General features: G+C 45.7%; 1 protein-coding gene across 14 annotated transcripts in view; it reads right to left on the bottom strand.

The window, feature by feature from the left end:
- CTDSPL (CTD small phosphatase like) overlaps positions 1-19,371 on the bottom strand; it is a 125,022-nt gene that overhangs the window by 27,666 nt on the left and 77,985 nt on the right. For all 14 annotated transcript variants that reach the window (XR_012334551.1, XR_012334552.1, XM_073811019.1 and 11 more), the window contains exon 2: positions 6,463-6,617. Coding sequence is in view for 12 of the 14 variants with exons in the window: in XM_073811019.1 (XP_073667120.1) it covers positions 6,463-6,617 (155 nt within the window). In the remaining 2 variants the exon portion in view is untranslated. The remainder of the gene's footprint in view (positions 1-6,462; positions 6,618-19,371) is intronic.

Here is a 19,371-nt window from a genome sequence, read left to right as displayed (position 1 = left end):
TAGCGGTTATTCTTCATTGCGGTGCGTGGGCTTCACATTGCGGTGACTTCTCTTGTTGCAGAGCACGGGCTCTAGGTGCGCGGACTTCAGTAGTTGTGGCGCGTGGGCTCAGTAGCTGTGGTTCGTGGGGTCTAGAGTGCAGGCTCAGTAGTTGTGGTGCACGGGGTCAGTTGCTCTACAGAGTGTGGGATCTTCCCGGACCAGGGATCGAACCCGTGTCCCCTGCACTGGCAGGTGGATTCTTAACCACTGCGCCACCAGGGAAGCCCTCTCAGCTGTTCTTAGACATTTTTTTTCTTCTGTATAAATTTTAAGTCTTCCTATTCAGAAACACAACACACTTCTCAAGAAATAAGAGCCACCACATCAAAACGTTTTAGTGATTCTCATTTTTTGGTAGTATTTTGGGATTTCACTGTAAATAATCATGCCATCTGCAAATAAAACTGGTTTTCTATCTTTTCCATATTTATATCAGTTGTTTCATTTTATCTTATTACATTAGCCAGAACTTCCAATGATTTTCCTATGTTGTTTGCTGTTTATTTTTAGAAGACAGCTTTATATCATGCTTAAATGATATTCTTCTATGTATTTGGCTGTACTGTTGATTGGTATGTAAAGGTTTATGGCTACTGTACACTGCATGTATTAGTTCTTTTATCATAAAATGTCCCTCTTTCTCTTGTTTAATGTTTTTGGCCTTGAATTCTGTTTTGTCTGATACTAATATCGCCACTTTTGCTTTCTATGATCTGCTTTGTACATTTTGCCCATCTCTTTATTTTCTACCTTTTTTGGGTATCACTGTATGTTAGATGCTGGCTCAAAAGCTATTAGCTGCATACTGTAACAGTCATTAGCACTGTTTACCAAATAATTCCAGTTTTCTTTCTGGGCACATGGTAGGATTACACTTCCACAGTCCTTGAAGTTAGGTGTAATCATGTGAATTGCTTTGGCCAATAAAATGTAAGCTGAAATAAGTCTTGTTACCTCTGAGTGAAAATTTTAAGAGCCAATGTGATTTACCACATTCCTCTTCTGCTGATGTGACAATCATGGAAGCAAAGAGATGGGCCCTCCTTAGTCTGGTCCATGAATGAGGATAAGATAGAGTTACCTAGTAGAATAACAGTAGCTATTAGTCACATGTAGCTGTTGAGCACATGAAATGTGGCTAGTCCAAATTTAAGATGTGCTGTAAGTATAAAATACGCATCAGATTTTGAAGAATTAGTAAGATAAAAGAATGTAAATTTTATCTCATTGATAATTTTTTCTATCGATTACATGCTGAAATAACATTTTGGACATATTGGGTTAAATAACAATCTCTTATTAAAATCAATTTCAGGAATTCCCTGGCAGTCCAGTGGTTAGGACTCTGTGCTTTCACTGCCGAGGGCCTGGGTTTGATCCCTGGTTGGGAAACTGGGATCTCACAAGCCGTATGGCATGGCCAAACAAATAAAAAATAAAATTAAAAATATCAATCTCAAGTTTTAAAAAAGATTCTAAAAAATGAGGCTGCTAGAAAAAGTTAAATTACACATGTGGCTCACACTATATTTCTTTTGGACATTGGCACAGAACAGATGGCCCAGCCAACCCATGATAAACATGTAGCATGAATGAAAAATTAACTTTCCTTATGTTAAGCCTCTGAAGATTTGGAGTTGTTACTGCAGCATAACTGAACTCACACTGACCCTAAATCTACTCAGTAGTGATTCCTCTTTTCTCCTCTGTGAAAAGAGGTCTGATTTCGTTGACAGCAGGAAACTGCAGGAATAAATCCTTCCCCTTTCAGGCCTCTCTTGCTGCTGGAGGGCAGCCAGGTGACAAAGTTCTGGCCCATAAGACATAAGCAGAAGGACTTTCCTGGGACTTTCTGTGAAAGCATTTCCATAAAACGGACAGACATGGCTAGTGCTACTCCTCCCTCTTGTATTCTCTTAAATGTGGATATGATATCCGAAGCCTGTGACTTTGAGAAGATAGTAAACAACAAGCATGAGGATGAAGGCAAACACTCCAAGAACGGTGGAGCAGAAAGATCAAAAGATAGAAGAACAGAAAGCGTTTGGGACCCTGATGGTATCACCATGCATCTAAACTAAATCCAGCAACTGCCAGCATCAAGTTTTATACGTGAGGAAAAGAATCTCCTATTTGGCTAAGTTATTATTTGTCAGTTTTCTTTTACTTGCTGCCAAAATCATTCCTATCTGATACAGGTGTATTCTTGGAGACAGCATCCACCTGAATTTGTCATGCCAATCTGATAGAGTCTTGGTCTTTTGTTAGGAGAATTTCGTTCATTAAACTTGGTTTTATGCCTACTCTTTGTTAGGTTCCTATTTATTGTTATTTATTTTCCCCTTTCCTTAATTTTTTTTTCTTTTTGGCTGCACCACGTGGCATGCAGGATCCTAGTTCCCCGACCAGGGATTGAACCTGTGCCCCCTGCATTGGAAGTGAGGAGTCTTGACCATTGGACGGCCAGGGAAGTCCCCCCTTTCCTTAATTTTGATGGCTTGTTCACAATTCTTTTTATTTTCCCTTTCACTCTCTGTGAATTTTGAGGATCTATTTTCTAATTGTGCTACTCGTCACAGTTCTGTTCCTAATAATTGTATTTATTCCTACATTTTCTACAATTATATCATAACTGAATATCAGTCTCACCCAGATTGTTTTTTTGTCCCCTTTCTGAATCATTCCATGTCTGAAAATGTACTTCTTTTGCCTTAGTAGATAAATGATTATCTTGGTTACATGTAGAATTTTGGGTTTGTAACTCTTCTCTCAGTAGCAAACATTTTTTCACAGTCTTCTGGCTTGCAGTGTTGCTGACGAGAAGTCTGGTGCTAGTATAATTCTCTTTTCTTTGAAAATATCTTGTTCCAGTAGCTTGTAAGATTTCCTTTATACTTAAATTTCAGAATTTCAATGGCATATATCTAGGCATACATGTGCTCCTTTTCTTGCTGCCACTAATCCTGCTGCAGATTTGGTAAATCCTCTCAATCTGCACATCCAAGGTTTTTTTTCAGCTCAAGAAAATTTTCTTCTATTACTTTTTCTCTTCCTGGAATTCCTATTATTTGCATGTTAGGTCTCCTAGATGTTTCTTCCCACCTCTCACAATTACTGACTCTGTGTTTTTGATCTGAATTGTTAAGATATTTTTTCCACTTGCTCCTCCGGAACATTAATGCAGTTCTCAGAAGTGATCATTCCCACTCTTTTTTCTCAGTTCATTTACTGAATTTTTGTATTTAGAAAACAAGGGATTTTTTTTTAAGTTCTAAAATTTATTTGTATACTCAAAATTCATTTCGGAACTTCCCTGGTGGTCCAGTGGTTAAGACTCCTTGCTTCCAATGCAGGGGGCGCAGGTTCGATCTCTGGTCGGGGAACTAAGATCCCACATGCCGTGAGGCAGGGTCAAAAAAAAAATTCATTTCTTGAACTATCATTTTCTTCTACCTTTTCCATTAGTTTTACCTCAGTGGGAGTCTCACATTCTAGATTTTCAACTTGGAATCTCCTCAGCAGTGGTAAATGAGGGAACACTGCGAGGCCCAGCACTGTGAGGCAGAGCTGTTTTCATGGTCCAGCAGAGCCCAAGTTGACAAAGCACAAAGAGGTGAAAAAGTCCCTGTACTACTGGGCTCCTCCAGGGCACTAGACTGAAAGCAATTCAGCTCGTCAGTGCAGCCCCTCCAGGGACCACACACATTAAGTGGGCAATGCAGGCCCTTTCCAAGGGGATCCACAGGCTCCCGCTGGCTTGTTGACCTCACAGGACTTCACATTTCAAGTCTTCATCCCAGGACTGCAAGAGAGGCAAGCATTTTCCTCTGATGTGGTTCCCTGCTTCTTACTGAGTGTCAGAGAGAATGAATTCTGTGCCCTCTCTTTCCCCTGGAGATGTCAGGAAAAGTGGAGGCCTTGATGTACTTCCCAGGCTCCACCAGCAGGCTCACCTGGGTTTATCCAGAGAGGGAATTTAAATGGTCAGAACCACATGCTCAAGCTGTAGTCTTCCCAGAATCCTCTGCCTTATGTTCGTATGCACTTTTAAAATAATCTATTTTCTAATCTAATCTATTTTCTAATTAAGCTTTTCTGTGAAAATTGGGAAAAGAAGAAGAAATAAGGCACAGAGGAGAAGAGAAAATCTTACACAGATTCCACAAGTCTGAAATAATCTCTTCATATTTTGGCATATGTCATTCTGGTCTTGTAAATGCCTGTGTGTGTGTGTATGTGTGCTTATGACCATATACATACTTATAAATATACTTGCCTACTATATTTTAACCTTTTTTCCCCTAAGTGATATATTGTGAACATCTTCCTATATCAGTAATATTTATGAGACATCATTTTTTTTTTTTTTTTTTTTTTTTCGGTACGCAGGCCTCTCACTGTTGTGGCCTCTCCCGTTGTGGAGCACAGGCTCCGGATGCGCAGGCTCAGCGGCCATGACTCACGGGCCCAGCCGCTCCGCGGCATGTGGGATCCTCCGGGACCGGGGCACGAACCCGTGTCCCCTGCATTGGCAGGCAGACTCTCAACCACTGCGCCACCAGGGAAGCCCTATGAGACATCATTTTTAATAGCTGCATACTACTTGATTGTATGGTTACCGTATAGGTCTTTTATTGTTTATTGTCGATCATCGGCTCACTTATAATTCTGCAACATTATAATCTATGCTGGATAGTATCTTATGGTTAAATCTTTGCACATCCATACTCATGTCAATAAGGAGGAACTGCTTGGGTGGACAGATAGGTATATTTTTAAGGGTTTTTTTGTTTTGTTTTGTTTTGTTTTGTTTTGCGGTACGCGGGCTTCTCACCGCTGTGGCCTCTCCTGCTGCAGAGCACAGGCTCCGGACGCGCAGGCTCAGCGGCCATGGCTCACGGGCCCAGCCGCTCCGCGGCATGTGGGATCTTCCCGGACCGGGGCACGAACCCGCGTCCCCTGCACCGTTAGGCGGACTCTCAACCGCTGCGCCACCAGGGAAGCCCTATTTTTAAGGTTTTGAGATCATACTGCCAAATTTCTCTCCGGAAAGGTGTAACCAATTCACACTCCTACCAATAACCAATTTACATCCTCTACTCTCTCTCTCACTACCCCCATGCCAAACCCAAATATTATTTTAAAAAATATCTTTTGATAATTTGATAGATGGAAAAGGACATCTCATTGTTTTAGCTTTCACTTCCTTGATTACTAACAATACTGAACATTTTTTCATGTTTACTGACCAATTGTGTTTCTTATTTATTTTTTTTGCTGTATGCGGGCCTCTCACTGCTGTGGCCTCTCCCGTTGCGGAGCACAGGCTCCGGACGCGCAGGCTCAGCGGCCATGACTCATGGGCCCAGCCGCTCCGCGGCATGTGGGATCCTCCCGAACCGGGGCACGCACCCGTGTCCCCTGCATCGGCAGGCGGACTCTCAACCACTGCGCCACCAGGGAAGCCCTGTGTTTCTTATTTTATGAAACGTCAGTTCATGTCTTTTGCTTACATTATTTGGGATATAAAGTTTTATGACTCTTGTGTCCTTGATAATGAATAATCTCCTTTGTCTCTTTCAGTGATTTTTACCTGAAATTCTTTCAGCTGAGATTACTATTATAATCCCTGCTTTCTTTTTTTTTTTTTTTTTTTTTTTTTTTGGTACGCGGGCCTCTCACTGTTGTGGCCTCTCCCGTTGCGGAGCACAGGCTCCGGACGCGCAGGCTCAGCGGCCATGGCTCACGGGCCCAGCCGCTCCGCGTCATGTGGGATCTTCCTGGACCGGGGCACGAACCCGTGTCCCCTGCATCGGCAGGCGGACTCTCAACCACTGCGCCACCACGGAAGCCCTTTCTTTTTGTTTATACTTGTGTGATGTCTTTTTGCTCATTCTCCTACTTTTAACTGTTCTGAGTCATTTTGTTTTGAATATGATGTCTGTTAGACAGCATATGAGTAGAATTTGTTCTTTTTTAACCTATTGTGATGATCTGACTTAAAATTTTTTATTTGACACATATGAAAGAATATATAACAAATACGTTTATTATTAAATGAGGTAGTTAAATTCACTTATATTTATTATTGGCTTTTTTCCAAGTCTCTGTGTCTCCTCTGGTCTTTCCATTTCTTTGTCTGCTCCTGGTTCTTTAACTCTCTTTCATACAACTCCCCATGACAGAATGTTACAAAAATATGAAGTGACTCTTATAACTCGCATCAAATATGTTCTTCAGTTGCTACATGGGAATGACTGACATATCCTGTAACAGAAAAGATGGCTTTTTTGGTAATTTCAAACCTTTAAGTAAATGGCTGCGCACATACTGTCACAGATTCTGACTAAGGATGCTCGTCAAGGACGGGACAGACGCGCGGTGGCGGAAGAACACCGGGGCTGCTGCGTCGGCACTGACCTTCTGAAGCCCGCCGTTCTCCTCCACCAGCGGCGGAAGAACACCAGGGCTGCTGCCCGGCGGAGCGTCCACATTGTAATCACGGAAGCAACAGAAGAAGGAGCTGAGGATGCTGCGGCTCCTCTGCTTCTTCAGGCTGACGTTGCACTGGGATGCTGGGAAGAGAAACAAAGCACAGCGTGGCCAACTGTAATACTACGGGAAAACTCGAACGTGCAGCCGCCCCAGAGCCCTGACGTGTGGAGACCAACTCAGGACCAGAAGACCAGGGGAGTCAGGAAGTTCCTCTAAAAGACTGTTACGTGACTCCTAGAGGGCCAGACGGTCGATGGAGTCCAGTCCTGCTGGCTGGACAGAATTCCCCTGATCTCGGCCCAGTGGGGGCTGCTTGCTCATTAGCTGACCCATCCCCGGGGCCATCTGCCTTCCTGAGACCAGCAGATAAAGTCTTCCAACCCTGCACAAGTGCTACTTCAAAACATAGATCCTTGCAGGCACAAATCAGACTTGTCCCTCGCTGAGAAGCATTTCTCTGTGAAGGGTACCAAGGAAGAGTCACATTGAAACTGGGTTCTTGGACACTCCCTGCTCACCATGGAAACAATTAACTTCATGGGTTAAGAAATAAGATGTGTGAAGGCACAAAGCAGCCCTCTTCTTAAACTCTGCCATTTGTCAAGAAGTTGATAGGAGCCTGGACCCACAGAGCTCAGGGGTGGAGGCTTCCATCACACTTAAAATAGAAACAGCAGGAGAGGTGGGACAGAACATCAGGGCTGGCCAGGGCAAAGCCTATCTTCACGAGACCCAGGGCAATACTGTGCCACTGACTCATTCCCTGGCCTGTCCTGGATTGAGGCTCCGGAGGGAGGGATGGATCCTTTCTGTTATGCAGGGCTCAAGACAAGTCGCCACAAGTCAGAAATAAAAGACAAAAGTTAGTACAGATGAGAAACACACCTCAGGGGAGGAGGCTGACAATTTGGAGGTGCAGGAGCATTTAGCCCTGGGAATGCAGTCCCACCACATACCACGTCTGGGTGGGTCAGCAGCAGTCCCACCACATACCACGTCTGGGTACAGGCTACGGGCACAGGGACCATGCTTGGGGTTGATGGGAAGATCGCCACTGTAGGAAATTATTAAGTTCGCATGATAACTGTTGGAGTCCGTCTCTCCCACAAAGCAATTCTGGCACGATTCCTCTTTGTACACTTGAGGGATTTGTATAGCACCTACCCACTCAAGAGATCACAAAACCTTTGCTGAAAGTCTGCAGGTACCCTTCTGCCAGCAGCAAAACCAAATGCATTCAGAAATTCTGAAAAAGGACTGAAAGGCTGTTTTGCCAGCAGCTTCACAGGCTGGATGGTCTTTAGCCTGGGTTTAGACAAATGGCCCAGGAAGTGTGAATTTAAGATAATCGCTGGGAATTCCCTGGCGGTCCAGTGGTTAAGACTTGGCACACTTTCACTGCCGGGTCCTGGGTTCGATCCCTGGTCAGGGAACTAAGATGCCGCAAGCTGCCTAGCACAGGCAAAAACCAACCAACCAACCAAACAAAAACCTTCATTAATTAAAGATGATCTTTAGAACCATAAATCTCTGGAAAAGCTGGCTGTTTCTTCTTCCTTATGAATCCTTAGGTTCATGTCACAGGGCACCCGTCTTCTCATTTCAGGCCCCACTCGTCCGGCCAGACCAGACCAAGGGGACCACCAGGCACAGAGGCCTCCCACACAGCAGTGGTGGCAGCGACAGTGACCACTGTTTCCTGGGGCCAGCCCTCTGGGTTCTAGTACTTTACAATCCTCATCTCATGTCATCCTCACAGCTACCCAAGGAGATAGGTGTGATTGCTTCCATCTAACTGCTGAGAATATACAGCTAGTAATTGCACGTGCCCAGATTCAAACCCAAGTGGGCCAGTTTCCAGAGCGCATGCTTTCCCCATGCACCACACTGAAGACAATTCTGAAACAACTCAGGTCAGATTAAGAAGGAGGGAACGTGCCAAACGGAGAGAAAAGCACTGCCATAAACTCATATTTAATATAAATGATTGGTTAAGCTGTTTTGTTGTTACTTTGGGTGTTTTAGTTTTTTATGCCTCGCTCAGATAATTTAGTCAGAGGAAGAAAAAACTGTCTCTTCCCCGGCTGAGAGCACATTTCTCTGCAAGTAAACAAGCTGTTTGTTCATGTCTTGGTGACACTGAGCCATCAAAACCCAGGCCGGGCAGTAAAAAGCTCTGCAAAAAACGCACTTTCCCGGATCCTATTTTCATCCTTGGGTCACATAAATCTTCCCCATAACTAACTAACAAATTAACAAGCTAACTTATGTGCTAAAAAAAATCCTGACCATGGAGCCAGGGAGCTACTTATAATTCCACCATATGATTACTTGCCATGTGGCAGCCACAAAGAGGGCTGCAGGGTCACTATTTGCTCAGGTCACTTGGGAGGCCATCACCCCTGACAATGGCAGCTCACTCCATTCCCCCGTCTATGTAGGAAGAGGTGAAGCAGCTCATGGCTGTGGGAGGGTCCAGGCATCTTCCTGTTAAATAAGGTCACTACTAGGGCCCGTAGGAACCTCCAGGCAGCTGGGGGCTTTCGAATCTTCTAATCTACCCTTGGGTTGGGCTGGTGCTCTCAAAAGCAGGCTAGCTGGGGAAATGGCTGGATTTCCTCAGGACCAGCATGAGCCCACCCTGCCCACGGCACTCACTGTTCCTGAAAGGTCAAGGTGGGCTGTATGGGTCTCATGACCCTGCTGCCTTCCACCCCAGCTGCTGCCTCTCCACCAGCTACAATCCAGAAGGCCCTTGATTTACTCATAAACTTCTGGTAAAAGGGTTTCAGTTGATACACGAAATCAACATCTATGGGTTTTTTTTGTTTTTTTGCGGTACACGGGCCTCTCACTGCTGTGGCCTCTCCTGTTGCGGAGCACAGGCTCTGGACGCGCAGGCTCAGCGGCTCAGCGGCCAGCCGCTCCGCGGCACGTGGGATCCTCCCGCACCGGGACACGAACCCGTGTCCCCTGCATCGGCAGGCGGACTCCCAGCCACTGCGCCACCAGGGAAGCCCAACATCTATGTTTTAATGGACAAATGTTTATAACATTAGATCAAAAAAGCAAGATAAATAATTGTATTATCTGACTTGATCATAACTGTGCAAAAACAAATGAAAAGAGATTGTAGTAGAGAAAAGATCGGCAAAAATATATCGCGATGTTAACAGTAATTGTCACACTCTGGGTATTTACACCTCTTCCTTCTATATTTCCCCAATGTTTTATGGTCATTACATTTTACTCTAACAATGGGGAAAGAAAACAGTCTCGTTAAGCTTTCTTTCAGCAGCTCTGTAAAGCTCAGGAGAAACCATATCCTACGCCCAAACCCAAACCCTTACATCTATTCCTCTGCTTTCCACTCCATGCCTGTGAAGGGCAAAATGAGGCAAGAGCAGCGTCATAAGCCTTGCAGGAGGTAAATGTCACTGCTGTGGCGGCCCAGGCTCAGCCCCGGACCGTGACATTGCCGGGATGGAACATGCCCACCAACCCAAACCAGAGGGGCCCACGTGAACAGAGGGCACCGAGTCCATGATCTGCCCCAGCAGCGTGCTCCCACTGGCTTTCCCGGCTGGCAGCCCACCCAGCCTCTCACCACCTGGCCTCACTCGCCCCTTTGAATGTCCCTACTGATAACACGAGAGGCTCCCTGGTGGCCCAGGGAGCCAGAAGAAGGTCTTTATCAGAATTGTAACAGTAGGGTATGAAAATCAGTTTAATATGTACATCTTCCAGTTACACTGGTTTTAAGAATACTTTGGAGGAGTAAAGGAGAGAGTAGGAACTTTGAACATCAGTCTCGAACATTTCATAAAGATTTCCATGTTTTATCAGATTTAGGAGGAAAACATCATCAAAAATTATTCTGAAGTTTTCTGTTGCTTTCCCTGATCATCTTCCTGCTCCTATCCACGTCCACACCTGTGCACCTCATGTCCGGTTTCCTCCTCATGGTAGATGCCGCATCACGCTGACATCCTACCCCCCACTCCTCCTCTCCTTATACCCCACTTCTGAGAACATTCCTGTTCTTCAGGGGCTGGTTCAAAGCCCAACCCCTTGAAGGAAGCCTGTCCCAGTGGAAGGGATTTGGTCCTTGGCCACTGAACTCCCAAATAAACACATGTCTGTCTGGGCTACATCTTCAGCCCATTCCTCTCTCCCAACTTCCAGACCAGTTTATCCACCTGCCTGCCGGATGGACATCTCCTCCGATGCCTCCTAGGAGTGCTTCACCCAGCAGGTCCCCTCGTCACCTGAGGCATCAATCTCCGAGTCTAAACATCTACCCTTCCCCCTCTCATTAAGTTGTTGGTTTTGATATCCTTGGTGGTTCTTAAATCTGTCCTCAACAATGCCCTGTCCCTTTCATATCCCAGCTGAGGCCCTCATCATTCTGTCCCCGGACAACTACAATAGCGGCAGAACTTGTTTCGCTGCTGCTGATTCTGTGTCCTATAATTAATCATTGACATGACCCACCGAGGTGTAGCCCAACAAGTGAGGAGACTGGTGGTTGTGAATGTGGCCTCTGAAGTCAGCCTCCTAGGTGCTGGCTCGACCAGTAAATGTTACGGGACCTAAGTTATATGACTTCTTTGTGCTTCAGTTTCCTTATCTGTAAAATAGAAACAATAGGCTTGTTGTGACAATTAAATGAGTTCGTATAAAGTACACAGAACAGGACCCAGCACAGGGTAAGCACTTCATAAATGTCAGCTCTTATTACTATCATTAGTTTCTGAAGAGCCTGTGCTTCGTAAAGGAGTAGGGGTTCTGCTGGTAAATCCCGGATCAAAGGCTGGATCCCGTGGGTCCACATTTGTTCCCTGCCGTCTGACAACTAGGAGGCATAACTTACTATAACTATAACAACTTGGTTACTTAAACTGTAATTCAGAAAGCAAAACTAGAAAAATCTCAGAAGTGATTCTACTCAACTGCTCTAAAACCTGGAGAGGCAGAGATGAGGAAAGAAAATGCAGGGAGGGGTGAAGCGTCCAGATGAATGCTGTTGGGCACTGTTTACCTGCTTCCCCTTAGAAAAAGAATACTGCTTTCAAGATGAGGGGAGGAAGCATCCACTCTCTCCTGCCCACTTGCTCAACCCTCCTCTGCTGAGCTCTGCCCCTGCCCCGTCTGCATCTGATCCAGGGGCTCCTCGCCCCATGCTGTGCACCAAAAGGGAGCACCCTCCCGGGGGAGGAGGACTGCATGAGCACCAGGCAAGGAGGCCAACAGACCCATCGTGGCTCTCCTGCAGGCTCCCCTACTGGGCCACTGTATGCTGTCATTGCCCCCCAGCTCTGAGAGCGCAGGCCCATCAGAGGGAACTCTTCTTCTTCCTCAGTCCTGCTAATGAAGACATGCCTGTGGCTGGTCCCAGCAGCTGCCCTTCTCTCCACACAGATGGCTGGCCCATGAAAATGGCATCCTACAGGGTAGGATGGGGAGATCCCCGGCAGGGGCAGATGGGGTGATCCTAAGACTTCCCCCATTTTTCTGAGCAGGCCTGCGTGGAGCAGAAACCCTGGGAAGGGTTGTGAAGAGCTGGAGACGTTGGGCATGGGCCTCACCCATGTGTCTGGAGCCCTCTGACCATGTGGGGAGTGTGTGACGTTGAGGACAAAGACACGTGGCCCGGTTTTCCTCGATACACCCTGGGAGCTAATGCCTCTCTCTTTGTCCCTGTACTTGATGTCACTGCAGCCAGCAGATGAACCACCCGCTTCCCACTCATACACCCCCCCCCCCCGCCACCGTTCTCCTTCAATGGCTGGGGACCTCCCATCCTCCAGCACAGCAGATGAGGGGCTTAGAGAGGGCCTATGAATGGGGCGGCTAACATGAGTGCAGAGATGGCTGCCTTCCTTGAGTCTTCAGTCCTAAAGGTGAGACAGGAAGCCTCCTCAATACCTCCCTGGTCTCTCTTGGCAGACTGCTGGTCCAGCAGCAAGGACCAGTATCTTCAAAGCACCAGCTGCCGATGGGGAGTGTAGTAGACGTGTGACATTTTTGCCTGCCAAGATCCATTTCCCATCCTCTGGTAAAAGTTCCACCACTCTCACCTCACCAACTCTCAGTCCATTACCAAAGCCTGGCCAATAAAAGCCATGTGATTGGCTCAGAGATGGGCGCATGACCCAAGCTGGGCCGAGGAAAGTCGGCCCCTGGATTCATGTTACGGCTATTGGAGGAAACGTTCTCTTTTTGCTGGTTTGCTAAGCTGGCAGGATGTAAGCCTGGAGCCACCAGCGGCCATCCTGGCCACCAAGCGAGAAGCACCTACCTGACTGATCACGTGAGCCCAAACTGAGATGTGAAGAGGGGCAGATCTCTGACTTGATTTCAGTAAACCAGATCTTTCTGGCGTTTTCAGTTATGTGAATCTCTTTTTCTTTGAAGCCAATACGAATTGGGTTTATGCTATCTGCAATGGAAAGGATTATCCCTGAAAATGTGAGCTCCTGGGCGAGGCAGTGCAGAGACACTGATAAATCACACAGGCACCGTCCCTACCTCACGACGCGCACGCCTAGGAGGAGAGACACGAGAACAAGCAATTCTAATACAGTATGAGTCTCCTTATGATGGGGTAGCACAGGGCGCTGCTGGGGCCCAGAGAAGGGCACAAAGTCCATATTTGGCAGGGGGTGGGTAGGAGTGACTTCTTAGAAGAAAGTAGTCTGACAACTGGGCTGAAGTTGTATAAAACTGTTGGAGGTGGGAGGCTTCCCTGGTGGCGCAGTGGTTGAGAGTCCGCCTGCCGATGCAGGGGACACGAGTTCGTGCCCCAGTCCGGGAGGAGCCCGCATCCTGCGGAGCAGCTGGGCCCGTGAGCCATGGCCGCTGAGCCTTGTGCGTCTGGAGCCCGTGCTCCGCAACGGGAGGGGCCACAACAGTGAGAGGCCCGCGTACCGCAAAAAAAAAAAAAATTGTTGGAGGGGTCAGGGAAGTAGGGAAACAGCAACGTGTAAAGGCCCTAAAGTGAGAGGGAGCATGAAATATTTGAAAAATCAAAGAGGCGAGGTGTTATGAGATGGGGATGATGACAGCAAGGGCCTTGTAAACCATGGTGATGAGTCTGGATTTAATTCTATGGACCTGGGGAATGACGTAATCAGATCTGTACCACACACGTCATGGTTTGACTTGTGTAACTGGAACTACTGAGTTTAAATTTTAGATTATGACTAATGTAAGCTATCTATATACATCACAGATTTCCAGGATGTTTAAAAATCACAGATGTGGCCTCTTTTATGTAACATGCCTAGAATGGAATTTCTTATTTGAAAACTGACTTTATTTATTTATTTTTAAAATTTATTTATTTTATTTTTGGCTGCACTGGGTGTTTGTTGCTGCACGTGGGCTTTTCTCTAGTTGAGGCGAGCGGGGGCTACTCTTTGTTGCAGTGCGCAGGCTTCTCATTGCAGTGGCTTCTCTTGTTGCGGAGCACGGGCTCTAGGCGCATGGGCTTCCGTACTTGTGGCACGCGGGTTCAGTAGTTGTGGTTCGCGGGCTCAGTAGTTGTGGCACATGGGCTTAGTTGCTCCGCAGCATGTGGGATCTTCCCGGACCAGGGCTCGAACCCGTGTCCCCTGCATTGGCGGGCAGATTCTTAACCAGTGCGCCACCAGGGAAGCCATGAAAACTGACTTTAAATACAAGTTACATGGAAAGAAAACGGGCTTTAGAATTACATTTACATAGAATTACCCTGCCTTCTGTTCGCCAGTGTGAATTCATCTACCTAAGCCACACAGGTAACAGGGGAATCATAACACCTACCCCCACAGGGTTGTTGTGTGGATGCAGCAAAACCATGTATGTTTGTGTAAGAGAGAAAAATCTATCAGCAGCTTAAGATATAGCAACAAAAACTGATGATTGGTTTAGGCCCAGTGCAGTGTCTCACTGTGAACAGAAGTTAGTGACTGTATCCAGACAACAGTCCTCACAAAAACAGCCTGGCTTTAGGAGAAAACACGTAGGCAGACCCATTTTGGTTCTGGTTATGTGAATTCTAAACTTAGAACTTGAAGTAGCTCTTTCAAACTCTACCTCCTATCTAGTGAAGGTTTCTTTGTATAATAATAATAATGTTAGAAAGTAAACAAGTAAGAAGCAGCTCTACATGTGAAACTTAAACCCTAGGATTCAGGCCTTTTTGAAGAAATCTTACATGAAATATGGTTAGAAATAAAAGTGTTGTAGTTAAAAACATGGAAAGTCTTGGAGAAAGACCACCAAGGCTGACGGTGGGGTTTGGCCCTTCACTGGGACAAGAGGACTGTGTTTATGCCAACAGACGGAAGGCACAACGGAACCCACAGTGGGTTGGTATGACAGGCCGAGAGGGGCATTTCTGATCATCCTCTTATACTTACTTCCTGACCTGACTGGTTCCCTTCTGTATCCAGAAATGGAAATGTTGACCCCAAAGCCAGCGTTTCCTAGTTAGTGTGATAGCTGCCCACTGCCCTTTGACAATTCTGACCTGGTTTTGATTCCAGGTGTGGAGAGGCTTAGGAACCGTCCTGAATCCCTGGTTGCAGGATCACAACCTCTGGGGTCTACACTGATTCAGAGCTTTGCACACTCTCCTATGTGAGCACCCCACCCACCCATCCGTCCTTATCTCTGATCTGAGCTCGAACTCCCGGCGACCCCCTCCCCCATCTCTATAGAACCAAGGAGTGCTTCAGGGTCAAGATGAAAGTAGCTGAAACATAGGTGGAAATGTTTGCTACCAACTATGACTCCACCCCCAATCATTCAAGTGAAGAAACTGCATCTTGGCAGCTATAGAGAACAAGGTTTACCTTTCATTTCCACAATGCCAAGCCAGCCTACATGCCGACACAGGGTCCAGACTACCAAAGACCCCGAGTAACAGAATTTCCAGGAGAAAACTGACTTAACACATGAAGTCTACTGCTAATGTGTCATAGCACCAAAACCTGCCATCAGAACCAGCTTCTTTCATGCCACGAGCAGAAGCGAGAAAGGTATTGCGTAGCAGATTTGTGTCATCCACGTATTTACAGCAGAACATTAAAAACATGTGGACACCAATGCTGTTATAGCTGCAAAACTGGACACCAAAGTTTCCCAAAGTAGGCTATTTCTCCGTACATGGGGATGTCAGAGCGCATTACAACCCTGAAGAGACCGTACAGCTGAATTCACAACCACTTTACCACAGAAAATGCTAAACACCTTTTTTTAAGGGAGGAGGGGGAGTTCCTCTGAGGGTCAGCTTTTAAATGAATGCACCATTTCTTCTCTTCCAGAACTGGGCTGCAATCTCTGGAATGCATCCCAGGGCCGAGGTTTGGAATGGGTGTCTAACAGGAAATTCTGGGCAGTCTATGCATACATTACATTCCTTTCCCACCCTGAAACAGTTGTCAACAAACACAACTTTCCCCTGTTTGAATAAAAGGGGGGGGTGGGGGGTGGGGAGAGGCCAGGGCACAGACCGCACAGAGTTCAAAAGCAGATGTAGCTGCTGAGAATCCAAACATCCTTTCCTCCTAGGAAAAGGACTTAGTCACTTTTCAAGATGTCCCATCAGTCCCTACTTTCTTCCCAAGTGATCGATTTGCTCAGGGAATTCCACCCGCCACTCTGTGAAAGAAATGTACCTTTGGAAGCTCTTATCCCTTGTGCAGCCTGTAACTGGCAGTGGTTCCTCCAGCAGTGAGACATCAAGGGGAGGGCCCGTAAGGGTTGATGGCTAAAAACTGGGCAGGAGAAATCCTAATCTCATCCTCTGAGATGGAAGGATGAGCTTCCCCATTCACAGTTGGTTCGTAACAGCCCACGTTAATTGAGTGCCTTGTTTGTGTGAGGTCCCTGACATAAATCACTTGTGGCCTTCATGATGTGCAGTGCCATTTTCCAATGAGAAGACAAGACCAGGAGTACATATAACTGTGCAGTGAGGGTGCTGGGGTTCAAAGTCAGAGCAGCCTGGCTGCAGAGCTCCCGGCCTTCCTACCACCCTTCCCTGCCTCTCCCCAGCACTTGATGGGTTTGGGTTTTGTTTCCAGGGAGAAACTGAATATGAAGCCTTATGCCACCTGCCTTCACTCAAAATACCACACTTCTGAAAACTCCAAAATGAACCAGTGATACTCCCGGCAACCCTATTAGATGAAGCCAGACACAGTGGCTGTTTTGCCGTCCCCCGAATGTACCCAGGCCACCAAACTCTGTGACTCAGCTTCCCAGGAGAGCCCCTCGGCTGGGAATGCCTTTCCTGGCCTCAGCACTTCCCCAAACCCCTGTGCCCCACGTCACACAGCTCCGAAGTAGTAGGGCTGGAGATAAACCAGGTCTGTGTGGGTCTAGAATCTGAGCTCTTAACCATCACTATACAGAATCTGTTTTTCACACTGAGAGCCAAAATAAGTAACGGAACAAAGGATTTAAACAGATGACGCACTTATTTAGAGGAAGCAAAGGTTAAAATTTAACAGTAATCAAATAAATGAATGTTTAAACAACGAGGTCCAGTTTTGGACCTAAAAAATAAGCAGAAATGATAAAAATAAAAACATATAGCCAATGGTGGTAAGGCTTTGACGGCCTGGGCCCATTCACTCACACATTGCTGGTAACTCTGTAAACTGGAACAGTCCATATGACAAGTAGGTGAGTGATGTGTCAAAGACCACGAGGTGTTTATGCTGGTAATCTGACCGTCCAACAAAGCGGGGTGCTTAGTTAAATCCGTGCACAGCGACTGGAGTGAATACTGTGCAGCCACAAGAAATGACCATTATGAAGACATGTGGGGAAGCATTTGTGGTCAGGCGGGTCACCTCAGACACTGTGCTGCCCGATGTCTGTAACTTTGTCATGTGCTTCTGGACAAGCTGGGGAAGGTAGGCTCCAGGGGTACTGGCTTGGAACGTATCTTGTTCATGTCTCAGTCCTTAAGATCTAGAAACACGATAGTACAAAATAGGCCTGACATACAAATGTTTATTGAACGAATGAATGTGTGAAAGGAAACACAGAACAATGAAAACGACTGATTTGATAAAAAGGAACTTTAAGAGCACGCTCAGCCAAGCAGCATGTCTTTCCTGGGAAGCCCTCTTGCCCCCAGTGAGCCTCCCTCTTCCAAAGGGCTTTAATCTGTGCCACCCACACATGGCCAACCCTCATCTGGGGAGCCCAACTCACAGCTCCCTGCCATGTTTAGCAAAGATGGCGACTCCTACTTCCTATAAAGTAATGAATGCAAGTTTTCTGAAAGAGAGATTATGTGAAGTTCACCAGGATGTTAAGTAAGCACAGCAATCTCTGGATCGTAGGACTAGGTTAATTATTATTTTTCTTTATACTTTTTTTTATTGCTTCTCAATGTCTACAATCTACATCATGTTTATAGTGGAAAAAACTGAGTAAATATTTAAAATGTTTGTTTCTACTTAATATGTGAACATTTTCACATTTCATCAGATATCCTTCTATAACCTTATTTTGGTTGGTTGTATTGCATTCCACTGTATGGATGTGCGCTGTGTCAAAATTAAACTAACTTTGGACATTTATGTTGTTTCCTTCAAACTGTGTCATAATACTGCAATTTGCTTGCAACAGCAATGCTGACCTCAGCACAAACTAGTTGTTTATCAATGTGGGACCAAATATTATACATCTATCTATATCTATCTATCTATCTATCTATCCCTGGTGTGGAATATTATACAGCTGTGAAAAAGAAGGCTGCAGCTCCCTGTGCACTGATAACAGCCAACACTTATCTTACCTAAGATGTACCAGGCACTATTCTATGCACTTTACATACATTGGTTCATTTAATCCTTTCAGTAATCTTATGAGGTTAGGACTACTATTATATTCATTTTATAGGTGAGGAAACTAAGTCCCAGAGAAGTTAAGAAACCTGCCCAAGATGACACAGCTAGTAAGTAGTAGACTTTATTCAAATCCAAGTAGTCTGGGCTCTTAACCTCTGCTTTATATTGCCTACTGATAATGGAGCACATTCTGAGATACATTAAATGAGAAAAGCAAGGACATTGGAACATATAGTGTACTACCATCAACCTTCAAATACAAAATCAAATAAATTAACAAAATAGAATGCACAAGCGTGTGCATATCCTTATATGTGCAAAAAGTATCTCTATAAGTAACTGTTGCCCCATGGGAGACGAATGGAGGACACACCAGAAGGGAGGGAGAATTACTTTTCACTCTATTCTCTTTAGTATCCTTTGGATTGTGTATCATGTATTAAACTAATAATTGCATACTGTATATCATGCATTATAAGTAAAAAATTAAATCATCAAAAATAATATGGCAGTGAGCATAGCATACCTAATTTTATGTGCACATCTGATTTATCCCTTAGAAGAAATACCTAGTAGTGTAACTGCTTTTCAAAGGCCAAAGTCTTTGAAAAAAATGTTAAACCTCTTGATATCTATGGACAATCTGCCACTTAGAGAGGCAGTGTGTATGCGCACCCCCTCATGGGGTGTTCCACTTAGGCTGTGCAAACTCTGAGACTTTAATTGGCCTTTGCCAAGCGGAAAGGTGAAAATGGTAACTTGCTGTTGCTTTAATTTGCATTTCTTGGATTGCCACCCAAGTTCTACAATCTCGCATATACTTTTTTTTTAAATAATTTTATTTATTTATTTTTGCCTGCATTGGGTCTTCGTTGTTGCACGCGGGCTTTCTCTAGTTGTGGTGAGCAGGGGCTACTCTTCATTGCAGTGCATGGGCTTCCCATTGCGGTAGCTTCTCTTGTCGTGGAGCACAGGCTCT

Source organism: Tursiops truncatus, chromosome 10 (genome assembly GCF_011762595.2).
Source record: "Tursiops truncatus isolate mTurTru1 chromosome 10, mTurTru1.mat.Y, whole genome shotgun sequence".
Taxonomy (NCBI): Eukaryota; Metazoa; Chordata; class Mammalia; order Artiodactyla; family Delphinidae; genus Tursiops; species Tursiops truncatus.
This window is presented reverse-complemented; position numbering and strand designations above follow the sequence as displayed.